General features: G+C 52.6%; 1 protein-coding gene across 1 annotated transcript in view; it reads right to left on the reverse strand.

Annotated features, from left to right (window-relative positions):
• Positions 1-1,050: 1,050 nt before the first annotated feature.
• Positions 1,051-24,901, reverse strand: part of MXRA7 (matrix remodeling associated 7) — a 31,519-nt gene continuing 7,668 nt past the window's right edge. The window contains exons 2-4 of the mRNA XM_086356303.1: positions 15,392-15,455; positions 10,382-10,478; positions 1,051-2,400 (exon numbers count right to left, since the gene is read on the reverse strand). Coding sequence (XP_086212429.1) covers positions 2,286-2,400; positions 10,382-10,478; positions 15,392-15,455 — 276 coding nt within the window. The 3' untranslated portion in view covers positions 1,051-2,285. The remainder of the gene's footprint in view (positions 2,401-10,381; positions 10,479-15,391; positions 15,456-24,901) is intronic.

Raw genomic sequence — 24,901 nt, forward strand, 5'->3', positions numbered from 1 at the left:
AGTCACCATCAGGTGACAGAGTGATCCTGTCTATCTGTAGCCTACCCCTTTCTCACAGAGCCCCAATGAGGTCCAGTGACCTGCTCCTCTGCATGACTATGTGCTTAGGGGATGCTGGTCCCAGCCCCAGACATCTCAGCCAACCATGGTAGTCCCATCTCCTTGCTAGTGATTGGTGAAGGAATGGACACAGGACATTCTGGCCAGCTGGTGTACCTGATTCAGGGGCACCTGAATCAATTGCCTTACTCCTAGAGACACAAGCAAGAAATGTACCTTTTCTTGCTTCTGGATGTGACATCTGAACTCCTGCAGCCATCTTGCAACCATGAGGAGAGCTGGTTTGTGACAAAAGTCTACAGTGCAAGAAAGTCCAAGAGAATTATGGCTTGGGCCCTGACTCTTCTGGACCTGCAGCCATTCTGCTTTTGGACTCCTCTCATGCCCTGGTTCTCCTCTTGTTTAAGACAACTGAGTTGGACTTTTCAGTTCTTTGCAGTTGGAACATCTTAGCTGAACCAAGTGTAGAAAATTTCCTGCAATTTACTTTTTCTGCAGTCATAAGAATTTTGACTCAAGTCCCCGCAAGTCATTTGTTTGTTTGATAAAATGAGAGAAGGACTGGAAGAAGGAGGCAAGGAAAGAGACATGAAGTGGCTGCATGGCAGTGCAAGTTCTGCTGACATGCATTCAGGGCGGGCAGGAAGACAGAAAACCGCCTGGTTGTGGAAGGGGGGGGGGGCGGTGGTGGTCCCTGGGACACGAGAGAGGAAACAATACTTAAATCATAACATTTTAAAACAGCGGTGACACAAAAGATAAAAATAATATTTAAAAAAAGAACAAAAGTACTGACATTTGGATATAACAACAAACACAGAGAGCAGACCCTCCTGTTGTGAACTGTCAGCAAAGAAGCTAAAGCAATTACTGTGACAGACGGGGGAAGGGGCCTGGGAAAAATGCTAACAAGCAAGAGAGGAGCAAAGAAAGTTCACTGTGTTCCCCGTGGTCATTATTAAACTGAGGTTCGTAAAACGCCACTGCTGCTTTTACTTTCATGTGTTTAGTTTTATTTCAGCAAATAAAAAATATTTTCAAGAACTTTCTTAGGTTATCCCTTTAGCGTACCCTCCTTAACTCAGTTGGCTATAGATTTTTCTGCCAGGGGGGTGATCAGAAGCAGGATCTGGACAGCATGGAAGAACCGCTGTTATTGTCATCATTGTGCATTCACTGACTCACAGAACTTTATTGACATGCTAAGGTGGCCCAGACACTCTTCATGAGGTCATTCTGGCATTTTATTGAATGCTAACTGGTGAGGTTTTCTTTTACTGCATGTGCACCTGGCTTCTCCAAAGGTCTTGATTTTTATTTGTTTGTTTATGGCTGTACCTCGCAGCTTGCAGGATCTTAGTTCCCTCACCAGGGATTAAACCCACATCCTCGGCAGTAAAAGCACTGGTTCTTAACCACTGGACCAGCAGGCAATTTTCCTCCACAGGACTTTAATTTCTCTAAAGGTAGGGACTGTGCTGCATATTTTATTTCTATTGACAGTGTCTAGCACGGGTCTAGGTGCGTGATAAGCACTCACAGAAATCTTAATTATATACAAAGTAAGTGTCATGGTTAAATAAGAGACAGTCTTAGAGGGTCCTAACTCTGATACCATTGCTTTGTTCCAGGAGGGAAGGTGAGTCTTTGAATCAGACTTGTTTGCTTTTTTAGTGATGCTCCCCTACGCCTTGCTTCCATACAGTGACAGAAGCTTCCAGAAATTCTTCCAAGGCAGAGGAAGGTGTAGTGTTAATAGGCTGGATACTCGGGCAGCGGGACCTGATACTCTTCCTCCTTACAGCATCCCTGAATCTTTTCCACACTGTGTGCTGGGTTGGAGTGGGGCGCGGGGTTGGGGGGAGCTGAGGCTTCGAGCCAGCCCTTCTGGGCCGCTGCTTGCCTAGGATCTAATTTGGATCAGATGACAGGCTCAGAGGGGAACCCATGTCACAGCTGGGGCCTCCCCAGCAAACAGAAGCCAAAGGACTCAGGGACTTTTTTTCCTCCTTTGAGGACAACTGTCCTGACTCCTGTAACATGATATCTAAACTGTAAGATCTGAGAAACTCTGTATATGCTACATCTCTACATCTATGTATATAAGACAAAAGGAAGCCTACAAGAGTCTGAAGATAACAAGGGCGTGGGTCCCAGGTTGGGGCAGAGTCATGGCCCAGCTCTCGCAACCCAGCTGTCATGGCGTCCTGCCAGGCGGAGGCGGCCTACATGTCGTAGAGCCGGAGCTGCTCCTGCACGTCACCATCGGACATCTCGCCAAAGGTCTCCTTGTTGTCCTTCATGAGCTTGAAGATGGCAGCCAGCTGTTCCTTCTTAACTCTGTCAAGAAGAAAGGATAAAGAGGAAAAAGGTGCCCCCAAGCCAGGGAGAGACAGAGGCTTGTGCATCCCATAGAGTCAGAATAAGGAAATGAAACAAAGACAAAACCTGCTCTTAACACAGGAGCTCGTTTGGTCTTAAAAAAAAAAAAAAAAACGAGACTTCTACTAACTGGGGTTCTAAGTCTTGGGGTCTACCCTGGAGATTTGGGGACCCCAGGTTATCACTCAGGTTCTCGTCACTGCACTTCCCCAAAGGCCTCCCTTTAATGTTGATTACACATCTCCCCAGGGGGTGGGCCACAAGGAAGGAGACGTGTTCCACTAGGTGACTGGAGAGCCTGTGAAGAGACATGTTAGAAACAGCCTTCGTTTAGCAGGGGCCCCAGCCTCCAGGATATGATGATCTGAGGTGGGGCTGATGTGATAATAATAGAAGTCAAGGGCTCAATAAATGTGATGTGCTCGAATCGTCCCGAAACCACCTCCTCCCACCCCTGGTCCCGGTCCGTGGGAAAGCTGTCTTCCACGAAACCAGTTCCTAGTGCCAAAAAGGTTGGGGACCGCTAGTCTAGATGGCTGAGCCAAAAGTGGAGGAAGATAAAACACAATTGGCTGGGAAACAGGGGCACGTACAGACGTGTGCGCAGGGTGCTTGGCCTGAGGGCAAGGGTGCGTGTGGGGTCTCACTGCCCAGAGGAAGGGGTGCCTTTTTCCAGTTTGCACAAGGACACCTTAGAGCCAGTGGGGGCTCTGCCCCTCCTACCGGGGAACAGCCCTGGCTAGAGATCAGTTTTATGTTCACTGCACCTGGGCTGGGGGGTTGGGGGCTGGGAGTGATGTTCTGTTGTCTCTGTGAAGCTGGGCCATATCATCTGACCAGCACAGGACACCTCCCAGCAATGCAAACATGAAAGGGTGGGGAGACGCTTAGCTGCCACGGGTTGCTTTCTTGTTGGCTCTGCTCTGCTGTGCTGTGCTGTCAGCCTGGCTGGGCCCTGCATGCTGGCACGGGCTCACCATGCCAGTTTCAGGCTTCTGTGATTCCTCCCTCCACCCTGTACTAGCAAATCGGCACGGGCCACCTTCAGAGGATGTCAAGCAAACGGCAAGTCTGTTCTGGTCCCTGCAGACCCACCAGGAGGCAGGGCCTCAGTACAGCCTCTGGGCACTCTGGCTTTGCAGGGCACAGCACTGCCCAGATGGCACCTCCATCCTGCCTAGAGGGGCTCTCGATCTATGTCTGGTCTTACACTTGTCCTAACATATTCCTTCTCCAATAATCCTTTATCTCCAAACAGCAGGCTGTTGGTTTTCTGACTAGAGCAGCAGCTAGAAGCTGAAATACTGAAGTCCCACATCCAAGCCTCTCTCAGTCACCCTGGAGAAGTTATTTCTACAATCCGCTTTCCTATCCAGAGGAGAAGGAACCTGTGAGAAGTCCGCAGTATCCTACCGTCTGAAGAAAGGAATACTAGGTCAAGAAGCTGTGAGTTGAACTCCTTGGATGGAATCCAGATGTACAAGTGTGCACCCCCCAAAGGAACACACATCTTCCCATGTGTCTCTTAATGGCCATGGGCTTGCACGTCCTGGGACGTCGTACTTTGCTGGAGAGTAAAAGGCACCAATTGAGAGAGAGAGCGAGCTTGAATTTTAATGGGTTCAAAAAGATTATTTTTGAAAGATAAAGCAAAATGGAAATAATCACGCAGTAATCAAGACCATCTACTCAAAGTTTATTGGACCAAAGGCTGAATACAGAAATCCAAGCCATAAGGAGTACATGAGGTTTGGTGCCTGCAAGCCACATTCAGAAAGTGTCCAGACAAACTTCATAACCTGGAAAGAGTCACCTATTTTTTCAATCAGACCCTGGCCTGGACAAGGACATCTCTTACTACCGCTGTGTGGGGCAGGGGCTACTCACAGGAGCACATCTGCTATTTGTTACGTGGTGCTGTGTGACTCTGCCTTTGTTCCCTGTTCCTTCCTAAACCCATGAACCTAAAGTACTAGACCCGGAAGAGAAGGTCCCTGGGAATGTAACCTGCCCTGGGAACTGACATTGAACGTTTCCCAGCCTTGCATTAGATACAAAAAGAAATTTTCTTATAAACTTAGTGCTTTAAAAAATGTTTAACCAATAAATCTAAAAACTGCAGATTAGTTTGGTATAGTATAAATATCGTCAAATATAAAATTCCAAGAGACGGATCTGGGACCCCACCTGATGATCTGGTGAAATTCTGACTCATCTATGAAACCGAGGAAAAGGCAGAATTGTTACATCCCTTTTCAGCGAACACTATCGTTATTGCTTCTGCTAAAGCGAAGGTGGAGATGCAGCTGAGCTGGTAAGAACATGGTGAAAAGGCCTTTTCGCAACAAGAGGGCTGGATCCAAGCCTGCTCTGAGTGGAGGGTAAGGGCCGGAGGAAATCAACAGCTGGCTCTGGCGCTTTGCTGCCCACGCATCAACCATTGTCTCCCTCACCCCCCAATCCAGCCAGCTAAAGACAGAGGGGAAGCGGGCCCTAAGGGCGAGGAGGGTAGTCGACCCCCCTGAGCACCCAGTGGGCCCAGGCAGCACCCCATCATGTGTCCATCACACCTCAATGTCTCTCTTGGTTTGGCTTCGGTGATGAAAAGCGGAAGGGCTGGGATGAAACTATACTGATTTTAAAATGATGGCATTGGTGACATTGGTGATATCTCAGGTGTAAAGGGTGTGTGGACGACAGGAACACTGAGTGACAAGGAAAATAAAAGTCCAGGAAAATCCTTCAGCTAAACAAAGCAATCCACACAGACAGGGAGGAACGCCTCTGCAAGGGATCACCCCAGGCATTGTGGACCCTCCCAGCCAAGGAAAGTCCTGGAGTGGGGGTCGACTCCTGGAAGATTTATGTAGGAAAATGCACCCCAGGAGCCCACTTGCTCCTCTCTGGGGCTTCCACTGTATCGCTCAAGTTTTAAGATGCCAAAAGGAAAAGCCTTTAGGAGGAGCCTAAGGATAACTTCATTATTCCTCGGTTCTGTAAAGAGAAATAAGGGGAAAAGATCATTGATTTCACTCATATCATCTTACTGCGGGAAAAGAAGAGGGGAAATAGGGTGAGGAAGGGAATGTTTGGAATTGCAGAAGCCAGCCCAGACGCTAGGATCCAGACCCCAGGGGAGTCACCTGCAGCAGGATGGCCCACTAACCAGAGCTAGCCGGAGACTCTCTGCCAGGCCTCCCGGGAAGCAGGTCAGGCCCCACGTGTGGGTAGTTAGGCCAAAAGCTCCCACTTGTAGGTCAGTAGGCAGGTCAAGTCCTTCATGTATGTATTTAGTTCCGGTCCCACACATGGACAGTTAAACAGTCCCAAAGAGGGTCCCAAGTGTGGGGGGACTGAGCAGGTTGGGGTCCCACACATGGGTAGTTAGGCAGGGAGGGCCCTCAGTTGGGCAGTAGGGCAGGTAGGGGCCCACATATTGGCAGTTTCACAGTAAGGTCCCACTTGTAGGCAGTTGGTCAGGGTGGACCTTCAGTTAGGTAAGTGGGCAGGTCAGGGCCCACACATTGATAGTTGAGCAGGTCAAGGGCCCCATTATAGGTAGTTGGCAGACTGGGACCCACACGTGGGTAATTAAGCAAGTTAGATCCCTCAGTTGGGTATCTGGGCAGGTCAGGTCCCTGTGTGGGTAGTTGATCAAGTAGGGGTCCACGTGTAGGTAGCTGGGCAGGTTGGGTGCTACCAGTGGGTAATTGAGCAGATAGGGGTTGCTCACATTGGCAGCTGAGCAGATCAGGGCCCTCATTCAGATAACTGTACAGGTTGGGTCCCACAGCTAGGACAAGTAGGTGGTCAGGCAGGGCAGGTCCCACTTGCAGAGTATTGGCAGTGAGTGTCAGACTTTAGTTGGGCAGGTAGGGTCCCCCACTTAGATATTTGGGGGTTCAGGTGTCCATGTAGATAGCTGAGCAGGTTGAAGCCCAATTGTAGGTAGCTGACAGAGAGGGTCCCACATTGGGTATTTGAGCAGTCTGGACTGCACATGTAGGGGGTTGAGCAGGTTGGGTCCTCAATTAGGTAGCTGGGCAGATTGGGGCTCACTTGTACCCAGCTTAACAGGGAGGGTCTCTCAGCAGATAGTTGGCGGGGAGGTTCCCCCAAGTGTCAATGAGCAGGGCGGCCATAGATGGGTGGGCTGAGGCCTCACCTGTATTTAGTTAGGTAGGTCAGACTGCAAGGGTCAGATTCGGCTTTGTGGCCGTTCTAAGCTGGTCCTCTCACCAGAGATTATTTCCTGTCCTTGCTAGGTGGGTTTTGTCCCTTCTGGGGACAGTGGCTTCTAAGGATATGTGCTCCCCAGATGAGGCAAATGGCATGTGTGCCTTTTCTAAGAGACAAGTTGAGCACTCTACCCAAGTGAGCGCTGAGGGAGCCCTGGGGGACCCAACTTTATCCCTCTGGCGCCCTCATGTGGACATAAGCCAGCACGTGTTTCTAGAAATTCACGCTGGTGGATGATTCACGGACATGCCAGGAGGTGGAAAACAGAAGATCCATTCCCCTTGCCAGTTACGCATTTCAAAACATCATCCACTAGAGCGGTGTCCACCTCCAAAAGGGTCGGGCCAGTCCTGGGGACACTCAGAATGGAATGGATACTTGGGTCCCGGGTCTTTATTATCAGAGCCAGCTGGTCTACCTCCTGGGTTCCACTTTTCCCTGGTCCGGAAGATGGGAAGAAGGGATGGTGTACAACGAAAGGAGTGCCCAATGGTCCCTTTTTTCTTTTGTTTGCTGCTAAGCTAGAAGCCAGCCAAGCTCTCCAGTTTCACTAGTCTTGGGTGTGAGCGGTGGTGTCTTGCTGCGGGGAACAGTCAACCTGCAAGTCCCTCATTCCAGCCATTCTGAGGCTGCATGTGGCACCTCCCAGAAGAGCTGCAGGGGGAATCCATACTACTGTGTTGGCCGGCTTAGTGAATTTAAAGTCAAGAATTTGCAGCATGGGCTTTTAACCTGCTTGCTACGTGATGGGGACCCTGAATGCCAGGAAAGGAATTAGAAACAAGCAGAGTTTGGTTGATCAGAATTTAACAGTCAGAGAAGAGCACACACTTTTCACTGGCCTCTGGTTCTAGTGGTTTGACGGTATTTTTCACCCTGACAATCCCAAGGCAGTTTTCTGAACCCAACCGGGACCAGAGCTGTCTCACACCTGTCAGCTCTCCTCGTCCCCAGGGGATCTATCTAACTGTAGATGGAAAGACAAAGCCACACTTGCCAGCCTCTGCAACCCCAAGCATCACCATGCGAGGACCATGCGAGAAGAGTGGGCGTCATAGGGCCCCATGCAGTGCTGAGTGGGCTGACCACGTGCAGGGACCACGTGCAGCTGACCACGTGCAGGGAGAGAGCAAGCAGACCCCACAGGCAGACGTGTGGGGCAGCCCCGGGAGCATGCTGGGAGGGACAGTAATGAAAAGGAACATGAACTCCAGCCCCGTCCTGGGAGGACCGTGTTCACGGCCACGAAGTCCGCCAGTCCCTCCTTCTCAGCTTGGGCAGGGCGGTGATAACCAAGCCTGCACGTGAGGAGGTGAGAAAACTTCACCCCAACAGCAGCACTCGGGCAGTCTCCACCCCCACAGAACAGCACTCATCTGGAGAGCCCCAGAGATCCAGGGGGGAAAAGACCCATCCCCCCCGGGCAACAGAGTCTGCTCTCTGGACACCATGGAGGAAGGACTTTCCTTCTTCCTGCCCGACGTCCCAGCTCTGAGCCCAGGGATGGTGGCAGTCTGACCCCAGCCTGATCCTGCCATCCAGTCAGCTAACTGGCCTTTCCCTTTCTAGTGGTCCCTCACATCTGCAGCAGACACAGAATAAGGCGAGGGTCCTGGCCACAGCCTCTGCCCACAGGGGCCTTCGAGGGACCCACAGCCACGTCAAGCCCCCTCCATCCTTAATGCTGGGCTGCACACCTTTTCTGGAAAGGGCCAGGTTCTGACTCTTTTAGGCTTTTTGGGCCCCACAGTCCCTCTGCTACTACTCAGTTCAGCCCCTGCAGTGCAAAAGCTGCCACAGACCACAGAAAAGCAAATGAATGCAGCCGGGTTCCAATCACACTGGATTTACAAAAACAGGGCCGTAGCCCTCTGCCAGCCCTTGCTCTGATCATAACTACCAGCCTGACCCACAACTTGGCACAGGGTTTCTGCTGGGCACTGTTCTACTTTCTTTTGTTGTTGTTCAGTCGCTAAGTGGTGTCCGACTCTTTGTAACCCTGTGGACTGCAGCACATCAGGCTTCCCTGTCCTTCACTATCTCCCGGAGTTTGCTCAAACTCATGTCCATTGAGTCAGTGATGCCATCTAACCATCTCATCCTCTGTTGCCCCCTTCTCGCCTTGCCCTCAATCTTTTCCAGCATCAGGGTCTTTTCCAATGAATCGGCTCTCATTGGAAATCAGGTGGCCAAAGTATTGGAGCTTTCTTAGGGTAGGACTAAGGCTGCAGGGGTGAACACCACCTCCTGGGGATGACAGTTTCCCCCCAGCCTCACAAGAGGGCGCTAGTCCTCCAAGCAGCTGGTTCATTAGGTCCAGGAGGGACTTGGGCCTCCAAGAACCCCTGGGCTGTGGGAAAGGGGCCTGCTGGCCCAGGAGCCTTGAGCTGGATGAGAATGAGCCGGCCCGGGTACACAGAAATGAATTAATCGGTTATGAAGGCGGCGGAGGAGGAGAGATTTAGATCACAGTCGTGATGGGGACAGTCACAGACAGGGTGAAGGAGGCACCAAGTCAATCTCCTTACCAAAAGGATTTGCAAGAATATTTGTGGCTCAGGACCTAAGGAACTTGCTACAGGGAAGTGAGGTCAGAAGTCAGCTCAATCCTGAAATATAAAGGCAGCAAACCGGGTCACACCCAGAGGCCGCGGCGCGTGGGCACCGAGAAGTGGGAGGACACCTCCCCCAGGCTGGGCTCACCCTGCCACCCCTCCGCCCCTGGGTGAAGAGCCTTCCGGGCCAGGTTTGGAAGGATTGGCGGCAGCTCCAGGAGGGGAAAAGGGGTTCTCGTGGGCAGAGCACCTTCTGACTCCTGAGTGATGCTAGGTGGGTTGGAAATAATAGAATCTAGATCCTGGAATAACAGAGCCTCCATTCCTGACCCTAGAACCCAGCTTGCGGGAGCCAGTGGGGAGTGATCGCCCAGCCCCTCCGGGTTACCGGGCTCAGGAAACACGCCCCCATTTGTTAATAGATATGTGCCTGAACAAAAAGGACCCCAGGCCACAGGCTGGCCTGTGTCAGACCACCGGTTCTTCCCCCTGATCCGTCCCCGCTATACTGCTGCTCCTTAGGAGGGAAGCCCATGGGTCTAAGGGAAGCCCATGGGTCAGTGTAGGTGTCCGGCTGGCGACGGGCGGGGGAAGAACCTAGTCCTAAAAATGAGTTGCTGCCGTGGCTACAGCTGCCTCAGAGCTCCATGGAGCAGAACAGATAAAAAAGGACTGCTGGCCCGGTGCTGGGGCGGGGGTGGGGGTGGGGGAGCTGGAGGGTGCTGGCGGGGTAGGGCAGGGGCGCTTGGCTGCCAGGCGGATGAGCAGGAAGAATCGTGCTCTGTCCTGAAGTGATGGATTGGTTTTGTCATGAACTCTCCGTGTACCGTGAACAGCCAGATCTGCTCCAGGCTCTTCCCAAGCATCTCTCTTTCTCCCTCTCGGTGGGGGAGGTGGGGGGCAAGAAAGGGCTCGGCCGCCCTCCCTCCTCCCTGTCACCCGCTCCTCCAGAGTTTCCCAAGGGTACTGTTACGGGGAAATGGAGCCAGGACAGGGGGGAAAAAACCTCTAAAACGGAAATGGGGCAGTGGGGGCGTGGCTTGTGGGAGGCCCGCCTCCTCTCCACACTACAACGAAGGGGCCTCCCGGAGTGGCACCCGAACCCCAGAAAGCTGAGCAGCCCGGAGGAGGGCCGGGCGGCCTACCTCTGTTCCTCCTCCAGCTCCTCCTTGGTCATCATCTTCTTGTACTGGTTTCCCCGCAGCTTCCCAGGGCTGTATTTGAAGGAGAAGGCCTCGCCCCCTGCAGAGACACCCAGTAGAGCCGGTTAGCGTGCTGGGCTCTCCGGCAAATTTAGTCCCCTTTCCCTTCCTTAGAAAGGAAAGGTTCTTTCCCTTCCAAAGAACCACGTGGGCCAGAGAGGGCGCCCCGCTTCGAAGACGGGCAGACAGGGGCCCACGCCCACCCAAGGCCTGCACCTGGAAGGATCTCCCCACACCCCTTCCACTCAGGAACTCTTTTTAGGAACTTGAACCGGGGATGAGGCAGCCAGAAAGAAACCTGCGCGCACACACACACACACCAGTCCCCCCAGGCCATTTGGTTCCATCCATTCTCCCAAGGGGCTTCCCAGGCTAGTGTTAAAGAATCTGCCTTCCAATGCAGGAGACTCTGGTTGGATCCCTGAGTAGGGAAGACCTCCTGCAGGAGGGCATGGCAACCCACTCCAGTATTCTTGCCTGGAGAATCCCATGGACAGAGGAGCCTGGCGGGCTACAGCCCATGGGCTCACAGAGTTGCACACGACTGAAGCGACTTAGCAAGCACACATGCATTCTCCCAAGACCAGGCTGGGCCATCCTCAGAGCTGCCTGTCGGCCCCTCTCCCTCAAGGACTCTGGCCAAACAGCTGTTCCCCGGGCTGTTCTCCCCCTCATCCTGATCCTCCCTCCCCAATGCTGCTGTGCTCATTACATGGTCAGACAGAGGGCACTTATCTCTGGGAAGCAGGCTGTGCCCGGGCGCTGCGTTCCCTGCCTCTTCTTGGGTCCCGGGTATAGAAGGCAACAGGGACCTGCAACCCTCCTGCCGAGGTCCTGGGTCTCCTGGGCTTGAGAGTGCCTGCCCTGCCATCTAGGAGCCTCATGTCAGCAGGCCCCTTCTATGCCCCTCCTCCCACCAGTGACTAAAAATCTAAAAACAAAACAAAACAAAAAACACATCCAGCCCACAATGGGACAAGGGATGATGTGGGCTTGTCCATGGTGTGTTTAAATAGGTCATTAAAACCAGTACTTAGGGGGACCTCCCTGGTGGTCCAGTGGCTAAGACTCTGAGCTCCCAATGCAGAGGGGCCTGGGTTCAATCCCTGGTCATGGAACTAGATCCCACATGCTACGACTAAGGCTTAGCACCACCAAATAAATAACTATATTATATATATATATATATATGGCTTCCCAGGTGGCTGGCAAAGAATCCACCTGCAATGAGGGAGACCTGGGTTTGATCCCTGGGTTGGGAAGATCCCCTGGAGAAAAGAACAGCTACCCACTCCAGTATTCTTGCCTGGAGAATTCCATGAACTGTATTCATGGACTGTATAGTCCATGGGGTCGCAAAGAGTTGGACACGACTGAACGACTTTCACTTTCATATATATTTTAAAGTACTTATTACTGAATGGGTGTTTCTGGGTTCGCCAAACCCAGGGCAGCCTTCGTAAGACCTTGTAGCTGCTTTGGAATGTACAGAAGGGCAGTTCTAGAGACCTGAGAAGGGCATACCAGGGGGTCTGGACAGAGAAAAACAGGCATGTGTGATGTGGGGAGAAGGCTGCAGGGCAGAAAAGGAAAGAGCTGTGAGCATTCTCCTGGCCGAGTGTCCAGTGGAGAGCATTCCCTCGGGAAGCAGTGCCCTTACATGGACCTTCAGCTCAGCAGGTGGAGGGCAGACAGCCTCCGGCCAGCCTGGAGGACCGAGGTTGAACAGCTTGTCTTATCTAATTTCTGTTAATGTATAAAGAATTGAGTATGGGAAACGCAGAGACCAGCAAATCACCCTCCCACACAGATGTCTTCTTTTTCAGTTCTGTTCTATGTCACTCAAATGTCAGGTATCTCAAACACCTCCACATCCTGCCCTGGGGCCACCCAGACGGTCTCCAGCTGGCGGCTGTCCCCAGTGATCAGACAGGCTGGCGTGGGCTCCAGGCAGGAAAGGGCTGCAGCCTCTGAGCCTCTCGTTCTCTCTAGGCCAAAGGAAGAAGGTTCTGGATGCAAACTCAGAACCCAGGGGTTGTCACGGGGGCGGTGTTTGCTCTCACCACAACCTGACTGACTTTGCAGGAGAATCTGGCCCCCAGGGCTGAGCACTCCCTTTACCCCACGTCTGGACAGGGTTTAATTTGCTCTTCATTCATTCAGCAAATATTGATATTCAGTGAGCTCTCTGCTGGGTGCTGGGGGCTTAGCAGGGAAGAAAGCATACAGCGGGCAAAGATGAGTAATCAAAATAGCAGAGTTTGCAGTAGGTCCTGAGAGCTCTTCAGCAAAGGACAGTGGGAGGGGAGAGGAAGGTGGGGAGAGGGCTGCTTGGAAGTTTAATGGCAGTGGGGAGGGCTGTCAGGAAGGGCTTTTCAGGTGATGCTGCAGGTCTGGGGAGACGGATCTAGCAAAGCAAGGAAGCCAGTGAGGCCGGGTGGCAGGGAGCAAGGGGACAGGAGGACATGGAGTGAAGAGCTGGGGTGCCAGGGGAGGCCTTATTACATTTCTGGTAAGGTGTAAAGAATTGGGGATGGGAAATGCAGAGACCAGCTGAATATTTTTTGGTCTTCACTCTGCACTTGGCTCTTCATTCATTCTGCAGGGCTTGCTGAATGAATGAAGAGGACATTCTTCCTCCTGGTGAGCTGGGGCTGGGGCTTGGTGCTGAGACCGGATGAGCCCACCCCCCTCCCTGGAGACCCCACTCCCATCAGCTGCTCTCCCCTCCAGGCTGAGCACAGCTCAGGCTGATGAGCCAAGGGGCCGCAGCATCATTAGGAGCTTCCAACAGCTCAGGGCTTGGACTGTGACATCCGGGGATCTGGGACCCAAGCTGAGCAATTTGGGGCCGTCGTTTGAGGAGCCGGGGTCTTTGGTGGTCAGGAAAAAACCTGCCAAGGGACAGAATCACATGGAGCTAGTCTCAGAACGAGCTCGTGGCCATGCTGGCTTCTGGCCCTCAGGAAGAGGCAACGGACAAAGAAAATGGATTAACCTCGATGTCAAGGTCATGGTGTTGCTATGTTTTAGAAACATAAAGCAGAAAAATGCTGCCAGCTGAGTACTGCTCAAGGTTTCCAACCTGTGGGGCGGGTCTGATAATGCTTCTCTCCCGAGCCGGAGAGAACAAACCACTTATAAAGGCTTTTGCTTACTCCCGTAATGGTGACAGAGGGACACACAGCCACATCCAAGGCGGCTAGACCAGGGAGGGGTTCAACGTGAGAGCCTCCCAGGGAGGGGGCCTTCCTCATGCCGTCTTCTGTGAATCCACCCAGTCACTTAGGGAAGGCACCTTGGCGAACACTAATTAATTAGCAAGCGGAACTGCTCACTGCAGAGGGCCTGGGGGCCTCTCCTGTGCGCTTCTGACAGCTGGAGCCCTACACCTCTCGGGCCTCGGCCTCCAGAGGGCTGCCAGGAGGCGGCCTGGGGGATGGACAAGGTCCAGGAGCAGCAGTCAGATAAGGAGGGAGGGCCCTGTTGACCCTGCACATGGCTAGGTGTGGGGCTGCACGTCTGAGAGTGTTCCAGAAGAGGGGTCTGCTGAGCCTCCCCTTGTCCTGGCCCCCTAGGGCTACCAGCAGCCTTGGCTTTTGCCTTCTGCATTCCCAAATCACTAATAGGATCCAATAACGTGGCAGAGACAGGCCTCAGGGCCGTGGTTCCTGCAGACGATCTGAGAGAACCAGCAGCAGCGGAAAGGGAGCCCCTAGCAAGGGGCTGATACCCCCCCCACCTCAGCCTTCTGCCCCACCCCCTTCCTCTAAAGCTGTCTGGACAGAAACCCAAGGCCCTTTCCTGCAGGGCCTCCTGGTGGGGGAAGCCTCCTCAGATACACCCTCCCCCAGTCCCAGCCCAACCCTGGCCGCCTGGCCCACACCACCAGCCCCGGTTACTGCATTCCTGCAGCCCTCTCTTTCCGGGGCCCCTGCCAGCTGTTGACTTAAAAATCACAGCAACAATCCCCCCTTTTAAAAAAGCCTGAATATTTCAAACGTACACAAAAGTACAGCGAGTAATAAGTCCTCGGTGTACATGCCATATAGATTTGACCAGTGCTGACATTTTGCTATTTTTGCTTCAGCTTCTTCTTCTTCCTTTTTTTTTTAAATAAAGAAATAAAACATGACAGATCCAGCAGAGGCCCCACCCTGTGTTGGGTCCCATCTGTCTGGGGCGCTGGTCCCCGTGGGTGCCCAGAGCAAACACATTGCTTTCCACCCAGTTAAGTCTGAACTGGTCCATTTCCTCAAGGCTCCCGGTCACTCCCTGTTTCTCCCACCGGCTACCTAGGATCTGAGGGCCACACAGGTCTGGCTGGTCAGCTAGAGCTGCTTGGAAATCAGACATTTCCTCTCCAGGGAACCTTAACCTGCAGAACCCAAGAGGCGGCCCTGAAAGTGGCTTTAGTCTCTGTGAAATAGGTCCGAGGTATTTGAGAGAAACATGAAATGCACAAAGTCGGGGTGAGAAGGGCGTTAGGCACCGCAGGAAATAGAAGGTCAGTGATGGGCCGTCTGTATTTACAGACAACTCATATTGTATAGATGGGCTTCCCAGGTGGTGCTAATGGCAAAGAACCCACCTGCCAATGCAGGAGACATAAGAGACTCGGGTTTGATCCCTGGGTCAGGAAGATCCCCTGGAGGAGGGCATGGCAACCCACTCCAGTATTCTTGCCTGGAGAATCCCATAGACAGAGAAGCCTGGTGGGCTATAGTCCATAGGGTCACAAAGAGTCAGACACGACCGAAGCAATTCAGCATACAGGCACGCATACGGTATAGATAGAAAAGCGATGGCCAAAGGAGCAAAGCAGGTGAGCAGGGAGATGGGTGCGAAGGTGGGATCAGAGAGGAGCAGGCTCCGACCTCAGTGTCAGCCAGAGGCGATAATGCCGGCCTCCGGGGGCAGCACTATGCAACCTGGAGGCCGGGTCCCACTCACCGTCTTCCTCCTCAGGCCCTGCCTGCGGTGAACCCTCCTCACCGTCCAGCTCCTGCTCCGCTTCCTGCAAGACAAGGAGAAGGGTCAGTGCCCAGGCACCCGGTTTACTCTTCGATACCGTCATTCGGTGTTTGACCCCTCGGTTAAAGTGACCTGACCCCTGGATCTGCTGTTGGGAGAGATGTGCTTGTGGACTGGAAGTGGACCTCGGGGACATGGGGCGTCTTGGGGAGAGGCAGGGGCCGCCCAGGGACAGCTTGATCACGCACAGCACCCGCACTGTCCTTTGAGCGTGGTTGGGAGGTCCTTCCTGAGAAGGGGCCACAGTCAACAGCAGGTAGAAACAGGAACGTCAGTGTGAGTGCCGGTTGTCCGAGGTGACGGCGGGGAGACTCTAGGCCAAGGAGCCATGTTTTCACCTTGACACTGTGGCTCCTTTGCCTTTTCCAGGTAGGTCAAGTGGTGGGTGCCACTTTGACAAGTGGACTGGGTGACCCCCACCTCCCACTACAGTGAGCAGAACAAAGGGCACGCGGGACTTCCCTGGTGGTCCAGTGGTTAAGCATCCATGTTCCAGCGCAGGGGATGCTGGTTCGATCCCTGGTCCGGGAACTAAGATCCCACATGCTGCAGAGCAACTAAGCGTGTACGCCCTGGAGCCGGTGTGCCACAACTAGAGAGAAGCCCCGTGTGCCACAACTAGAGAGAGCCCACGCGTCGCAACAAAGACACAGTGCAGCCAAAAAACCCCAAACAAAACCCAAAAGGCAAGAGAGGAAAGCTGGTGGGGTCTCTGGAGGCCGGGCCGGGCCGACCATCACAGAGCAGCCGTGTTTGTGCTCACAGTCTCCATCTCTGCTTCCTCCAACCTCTTCTCAGTCCCGGACCGTTTCAGATCGCATTTTCCCAAAATTGGAACTCCACCTCCCTCAGCCCAGTTCTCTCCCATGGATGCACGGACAAAATAAACAGCAGGCTGGAAGGAATGTCCCGGGATGGCCTTGGTGGAGAGGAAGGGGTGACTTCAACTTGCAGGAATGTTGGAGGATGAGAGGGAGGTGGTGGGGGAGCTGAGGGACAGAAGGGCGCGGGGAGGAGACCGAGGAAGCCCAGCGGCAGACAGGGCAGAGGAGGAGAGGGGAGCGCAGACGTGAACGGCTGCCCCACAGGGGACGGGGCAGCACAGCTGACAAGCCAGACCCAGGCCTTCAGGCTCTGAGCCCCCGGGTCCAGCGGTCTGCAGCCTCTGCAAAATGCGCAGGCAGGCTCCCGGCCAAATCAGAGCAAGCTAAGCTGGGAGACAAAGTTTGCACAAGCCCAATAGCAAGTCATGGCACTCCCCTCGTGGTCCAGTGGCTAAGACCCCATGCTCTGGGGGAAGCGGGTTCGATGCTTGGTCAGGGAACTAGACCCCACATCCCCTGACTAAAAGATCCCACATGCTGCAACTAAGACCTGACACAGCCAAAATAATTAATATTAAAAAAAAAAAAAAGCAAGTTGTAAGTGGCAAACCCAAAAGGTTTCCCTTGGGTCTCTTGTAACTCTCTTTTGATGGACCCCACAAGATGCCTCCAGGAGGAGCAGCGTGGGAGGCGGGAGCTGGTTCTTCTCCACTTAGCAGTTTACATGCAGCTCAGCACCACCTGGGGCTTCCCAGGTGGCTCAGTGGTAAAGAATCCAGCTGCCAAGCAGGAGACACGGGTTCGATCCCTGGGTCAGAAAGATCCTCTGGAGAAGGAAATGGCAACTCACTCCAGTATTCTTGCCTGGAAAATTCCATGGACAGAGGAGCCTGGCTGGGTGCAGTCCATGAGGTTGCAAAGAGTCAGGCACGACTGAGCAACTGACACACACACATACACACTCATAAATGTGGAGAAAATGTTTTCTAGAAGCACGTCCAAGATGCCATTAACCGTGACTGCCTTTGGAGAGAGGAGCTGGTGGGGGCGGCCTTTCCTTCCATCTTACCCATTTCAGTATAATTTGGATTTTCTAATAATACACATGAACTGCACTTTTAAAATGCTACACAGGGATCGCTGAACAGTGAGCCTGAGGCTATTTTACATATATTTTCCTTTAAGAAAAGAAAGAAGGGAAAAAGAAAAAAAACAGATGAATCTAATCAGAGCTGTAGCCCAGAAATAAGCCTAATATCAAGACTAGAGAGGAGACCAATTCTCCTATTGTGTGTGAGGGACACGAAGGTTAAAGGAAAAACAACAAAAAAGCGAGCACACTCCCTTTGTGAAGGAACTCACCATCCAGTAGGAAAGATATAAACCCAGATAATTGCCATGCAAGAGGGGAAATTCAAGAACTGATGCAGACTACTTTAGTCCAAAGGGAGGCAGCGTCATTTGATCTGCCAACACTCCCTTGGGGAAAGGCCGGTTTACATTTGAATTCTGCTCTTGACTTTTGAAGTGTGGTGCTTTTCAAAACTGGACTTCCCTGGCGGTTCAGTGGTTAAGACTTCATCCTCCAACGCAGGGAGTGCGGGTTTGATCCCTGGTTGGGGACCTAAGATCCCACATGCCCCACCACCAAAAAGCCAGAACATAAACAACAGAAGCAATACTGTAACACATTCAATAAAGGCATTAAAAATAGCCCATGTCAAAAAAAAAAAAAAATCTAAAAAAAAAAAAACTGGCTGTAACCCATTGGTGGGTCATGAAAGCAACTTAGAGGTTGCTACTAGTATTTTAAAAATGTGCAGCCAATGTCTCAGTGTGGTTTTAAGACTTAATAACGTTAGGAGCACAAATGCTCCAAACATCTCCCAAAATGACATTTGAAAGGTTATTTACATTTAAAATATGTTGACGTTTCTTATCCAAACTCACATAATACCACCGTCCAGTGGCTCTAGTTGGTTTCTAGACTTTGAAAAAATATTCATGGGCGGATGGTCAGTGACTAACAGGATTGCCTTTGTGATTTCAGCCCCGTGATCTTATGGGATTTGATGCACACGTGACAGTTTGGACGTGACCTCAAGGGAGGTCAACCCGGTGTCTGAGATGCCCAGAGGAGACTCCTCTAGCTGCCCTGTGTGTCTGGATTCTGGCACTTACAAAGACTTAAAATGAAAAACACAGCATTCAAATGTCAGGAAACTAAGTATAAAAGGAATTTAAATAAGTAAATACTCAACCGATGTGTTTTGTAGGTTTGTAGCATTTACACTTCTTAAGTTATTAAGACTTAAAACTGCACAAGACTTTGGGGGCACCCTGTATCCCAGAATTAAAGACAAATACTGGTGTGTGTGTATGTGTGGTAGAGGTAGATACCGTTTTAAAAAACTTCTGTGACTTTATAAACGTGGGTGCAATTTAAATAGATTTCTTATGGTGAGACTTGATGTTTGGAAAACACTGCTGAATCGGCCATTTACTCTTTTCTGCCTGCACAGAAACCCCCTTCTTTCAAAAGGTGTTCCTTGAAGCCTGTGGTCCTGGTGGGAACTGCCAGACAGGCAGTCAGACCACCCCACCCCCGCCATGCCCTGTGATGGATTTGACAGGCGGATATGAACCATGGGCCCGATTTCTGCTTGGGCACAAAGAACCTCTGGTCCCAGAGCTGAGAGCTTGGGAGCTGGGGGTGACCCAGGGTCACCGGGTGGAGAGTCCCTGGCTGTGATTTGCCCCGAGGTCATTCTACCCCAGCCTCCCCGGTACGTGAGCGACTCAAATCCTGGTTCCATGAAAGCTCACCTAAGCTGAGTTTCTGTCACCAACATCCAGAGTCCTGACCACTGTCACTGTCCACTCACATCCCTCTCTGCAAGCCCAGAACATCTCAAGTTCTGCCAGGAGGCTGTTGCCTGTTTGACATACCAGCTGCTTAGCAGCAGGGGATGGGGAGTGGGGGCTGCTCCAGGGAGGTGGTTACTTACTGGGCTTTTAGATAACAGAATAATGGAAAGGCTTCCATTATTTAAAAAAAAAAAAGTTTAAAAAAATATCATTCGTTGCATTTTGCCCTTAGTTTATTAAAAGTGTGCACCCGGCAGTAAGACAAAAGTGCTGGGGACCTCCCGGGCGGTCCAGTGGTTAGAACTCGGCGCTTTCACTGTGGAGGGCACAGGTTCAGTCTCTGGCTGGAAAACTTAAGACCCTGCAAGCCATGCCCTGGGGCCAAAAAATAACCCCAAACAAACAGAGCAAACCCAACAAACCAAACGTGCTGATACCGACAACAAGAGGGGCAGGTTTCAGAAACAGAGTGACTGAGACAACCATGGAAGCCCTTCTGGAGGTGGGAGCTCTTAGCCTCAGTCCAGTGCTCTGCGCTTCAAGATGGCGAGCTGTGTGCACAACCGCGAAGGAAAAGAATAAAGTGAGACCGTGTGCAAAACGTCGAAGCCTTTGTCTCAGTAAGGACTTTACTGGGAATTCCCTGGTGGTCCAATGGTTGGGACTCAGCACGCTCACTTCTGGGCCCAGGTTCGATCCCTGGGTGGGGCTAAGGAGGAGAGCTCAGCTGAGGCCGAGTGGTGCAGGCGAGGCCTCAGGAGGGACGAGAATCCTGAGCTGGGTCTGAGAAGAGCTGGCCAGGCCTGGAACATCACAGCTTTTTCAGTGACTCCTTGGCGTCTGGTGTGACCGCAGGGAGGGTGTGGGAGGCCAGGAAAGCAGGGCCTGGATCAGAGAACTCACATGGGACAAGGTACTGAGGAGCCACCGGGAATTTAAAAATGGGGAGAAAGAAGATAAGAGCTGAAGTTGGGAGCAGTACGTGGGGATGCGCTGGCAAGACAGGAGGCAGGAGGGACTGAGTGCAGGGGTTCATCATGCTGGTCCCCCACAGCAGGCCCGAGGCCGAGACCACACCCCAGTCAGCTCACTGACCAGCGTCTTAGAGACTAGTTTATATGCTGCTGAGGCTGCTGCTGCTAAGTCACTTCAGTGGTGTCTGACTCTGTGCGACCCCAGAGACGGCAGCCCACCAGGCTCCCCCGTCCCTGGGATTCTCCAGGCAAGAGTACTGGAGTGGGATGCCATTGCCTCCTCTGCTACTTTATATACATATATATAGAGAGAGAGACTCTTTGTGACTCCATGTCCATGGACTGCAGTATGCCAGGCCTCCCTGTCCCTCACCATCTCCTAGAATTTGCCCAAGTTCACGTCCAGGGCATCCAGCCTGATGCATGATGGCATCCAGCCATCTCATCCTCTTCTCTTTCTGCCCTCAATCCTTCCCAGCATCAGGGACTTTTCCAGTGAGTCAGCTGTTCGCATCAGGTGACCAAATATCAAAGCTTATATATCTAGTTCCCGAACCAGGGATTGAACCCATGCCCCATGCATTGGGAGCATACAGTCTTAACCACTGGGCCACCAGAGAACTCCCTGGGTTAATTTTCTAATTCAGCTCTTCCATCAGTGAAGGCAGGTGGAGGGACAGCCTCCTGACAGCCTCACCAAGGCCAGGAGCCCAAGACAAAGGTCCCCGAGAGGCCAAGAGGGGAGGGGTGGCAGAGGGGACGGGTAGGAGGCTGTAGGACACAGAGGGGCTTGGAAGAAGGCTTCTTGGAGCCCCTAGGAGCCAGAGGCACACGCTGCAGACAGCTCATTGCCATTTATGGCTGCCCTGGCTGATACACAGGCTCAAATGGAGCAGAGATAGGGAGAGGTGGAGCAGAGATAGGGAGAGGTGCCTACAGAGACAGATGTCTTTTTGTCTGTCTGACTCTCTTTCTGCCTAAGGAGGTGAGTCTGCCCTGGGGTCCTGCAAACAGGGTCTGTTGGACCCTGAGACCACCCACCTGAGCTGCACCAACACCCCCGTCTCCACCCCCCTCCCAGTTAATCCAAACTGATTTTAAACCTGGAAGACCAGGGCTCCACCAGGCAGGCATGGAGGAGGCCCAGCTCCCCTGTGGAGGCAAAGACTGAGATAACAGGAAGCTCTCAGGGGCCCACAGCATCCCTTGCCCTGGGCCGCAGTCTGGGACAGGCCAATCAACCGCCTGGTCTCCAGAGAAGGTTTCTGAGAGAGGCCCCGAGAACAGGCAAGACTCAGGGGCTGCCTCCCAGCTCAAGCGGATTCGACATTGCTGGCAGTCCTTCCAGGAGGATTTCATCAGGCAGTCAGGCTGCTCATCTTCGGCACTCAGAGGGGAGCATCGGCTGTGGGGTGAGCCGAGACAGCAGCAGAGCTGGCGCCAGTGCTCGGGGCGTTGGTGATGGGCGGGTGCTGGGTGGGGAGGACGGGCCGGCAGAGGTCACGGCCAGGCTGCTCTTTGCCTGCACCATCAAAACAACTCTGCCACCCCTGCCTCCAGATGAGAGCTCCAAGCTGAGGCCACTCAGGCCAGCTCCACACGTGCAGCTAGAAAAGGCTCATCCCCTGTGACAAGGAACTTAAATCCCATGCTTCAGACTGGTCCTTCTCAACCTGCCTAATTTTCCCTGCAGTCACAGCATCTTGATTCTTCATCATGGCCTGGGAATGTAAATGCCAACCTGCCGTTTCCTTTTTATGGGGCCATGACACGTGGCAGGTGGGATCTTAGTTCCCTAACTAGGGATTGAACCCGTTCTCCCTGCCTTGGAAAGCCATCTAGGATCCTCCTCTTCCTTCTCCCCACTCCTGCCTCAATCACTCAGTACCTTCATGGGCATCACAGGCACTCCACTCTCCTGCCATCATCTCTTCTGAGGATATCTTAAAATGATAACTTTATCATGTGTTTCCTTCTCAAAGCCCCATAATGGTGGTTGCCACGTTCAATCCAAGAATCCCCTGGCTTTTGAAGCTCTCTGGCTTCCAGACTCAGTGAGGTCAGTGTCTAAGAGCTTCCTGGGAAGTGCTGTCCCCTCCCACCTGCCATGCATGGCTGGTGGGGAGAGCGTGGGCTGGAACACAGGGTCATCCTTGGGACCACAGCCTCAGGTACGGATCTGTCCTTGGCTGTTCACCCCTGAGCCCTCCTCCTTCCCCTGAACAGGGTCTTCTGAGATCACTGGATCCAACTTGGACGATCTTGAGCTCAGTTATCCTACCCTCGGTCGGCTGAGCCCTGGAGCCATGTGGAACTGCTGCAGGGACCACTGCGAGGGGAGAGGGAGGAGCCAAGGGGCTGAGACCACCCCCACCACCACCCAGAGCAGTTCCACTTTTCCTCCATGCACTGGACTTCCGTCTGTATAAGACTGAGGAGGGTAAAAGGTATTGAGGCTTTTAAAACGTCTTAGAAGGTAGGCTTCCCTGGTGGTCTAGTGGTTAAGAATCCCCCTACCAATGCAGGGGACAAGGGTTTGACCCCTGGTCCAGGAAGATCCCACAAGCCATGGCGCAACTAAGCCTGTCAGGCGTCACAACTAATGAGCCCAAGCTCCAAAGCCCAAGAGCCGCAACTACCGAAGCCCTCCAGCTCGAGGGCCTGTGCTCCGTAGCAAGAGAGGCCTGCGCACGCAACGGAGAGAAGCCCCCACTCGCCACAACTAAGAGAAAGCCCGCGTGCAGCAAGGAAGACCTGGCATAGCCAAAAATAAACGAATAACTCTTTTTCAAAAATGTTAGGAGGCCCCTGATTTAATGTGGCTTCTACCCAATAGAAAACGGCCATTGATCAAAACTTTGATGAATTGCCAGTTATCCAGTTTGTGTTTGAACTCGTCTTACATCGGGGGGATCACTAGCTTACAGAGCCGTCTGCCTCTTTGGAGCATAATACATGACTTTAGGGATGCTCTGCAGGCAGGCGACACGCAAGACCCTGGGCACATAGAGAAGTAGACTCCTGCTGCCCAGGGCGGTTCTGCGGGGAGGCAGAGCCTGCCTGTCAGCAGGAACTGACAGAGTTTTCTTGTCTTTTTGTTATTATTGCAGCTTATTCAATCAGCAGGTACTTTGGGGGTGCCAGTGTCTGCCAAGTCTGTTTAGGAGCTGGGGATGTGGCTCTGGACATGGCAGGCAAGGACCCTGTTCTCACGCACTGACATCCCGCCGTGGCCGACAGCATAGGCTGAAACAAAAGATGACCTCAGCCTGGGCTGAGCGCTGAGAAGGAAGTCAGCCCAGATGGTACGCCGTGTTGGGGGAATGCATATCCGCCAAGGTGGTCAAGGACATAGAGACGTGATACGGGGGGAGGAGGAGCAACCGTGAGGATCTAGGTCGGGGAGGGTCCGCCAGCCCTGGAGTGTAGGCTGAGCAGAGGCGGGTGGCTGAAGAAAAGTCTGAGGTGGGGTCCTGCTGGGCCTCAGGGGCCCGGGTAAGAGGGTGAGGTTTATTCTATCAGCCACTAAGGGGCTTTACGCAGGAGAACGGATTTGCTACCTGCGGTGCTCATTAGAGAGGACAAGGGGGATGTCCAAGAGGCCGCTGGGATGGTGCTGGGCTGGGTGTATATATTTTGACATCCTCAGCTATTTTTAAATTAATTAATTAACTTCAATTTTTGACTGCACTGGGTCTTTGCCATGGTGTGTGTGTGTGGGGGGCACAGTGGTAAAGAACCCGCCTGCCAATGCAGGAGACACAAGAGACTTGGGTTCGATCCCTGGGTTGGGAAGATCCCCCGGAGAAGGAAATGGGAACCCACTCCAGTATTCTTGTCTGGAAGTTTCCACGGACAGAGGAGCCTGGAGGGCTACAGTCCATAGGGTCTCAAAGAGTCAGACATGACTGAGTGATTCACACACATACACACATACACATGGGTTCCCTAGTTGCCTGTGGCACATGTGGGGTCTTAGTTCCTTGACCAGGGATAAAACACAAGCCCCCCGTGCAGTGGAAGGTGAATTCTGAACCACTGGACCACCAGGGAAGTCCTGCATCAGCAGTTATTGACCGGGAGGCCTGTGTTGGTCAATGTGTTCTGGGAGGCGGCAGGGGTGGCCCGGGCCCAGATGTGAGTCCTCCACTTGATATAATGAGCATGAGATTTTCCAGCAAAAGGAAAGCACCAGGTAATCCTTGAACTCAAGGGGCAGGGGTCGGGGGAGAGCAGAGCGAGATTGAGAACTTGCACATCGCCCCAGGGCACCAGGAGTCAGGCCGCAGGATGGTGTGGTCAAACGTCCAGACTAAAAGGACCATCCTGGACTCTGACCTCAGATCCCAATTGAGGGCACATTCACAAGCCCCAAACCCTAACCCTAAGCCACTCTGTCTGGCTCAGACATCAGCCTGCCAGATTCAATCCTATCAGATTAACGGGTTTTGGCACTGTTCCTACAAATAGGATTTAGAGGACATCAAAAGCTTCATTAAAAAAAAAAAACAAAACACAAAAAAACCCCTGAGGTAGCAATCAGGCATCTACCAGACCCTCAATCAGTGAGAATTAGGTTGAATTCTTGTCTCTACATTTCAGGATTAACAGAGAAGGTCAAGGACACGGAGGAAAACCAAGGGACTGATCAAATCAGTCTGACTAAATCATACTGACCAAATCCGAGAGGGTCAGAAGAAATGAGATCATTGTGTTGGGGAAAGCCAGGCTGAAGAATTTTGAGCATGACTAACTCCAAGGAT

This window comes from Bos grunniens, chromosome 19, assembly GCF_055505025.1.
Source record: "Bos grunniens cultivar Pamir isolate PY7600 chromosome 19, Bosgru_T2T1.0, whole genome shotgun sequence".
Lineage (NCBI taxonomy): Eukaryota > Metazoa > Chordata > Mammalia > Artiodactyla > Bovidae > Bos > Bos grunniens.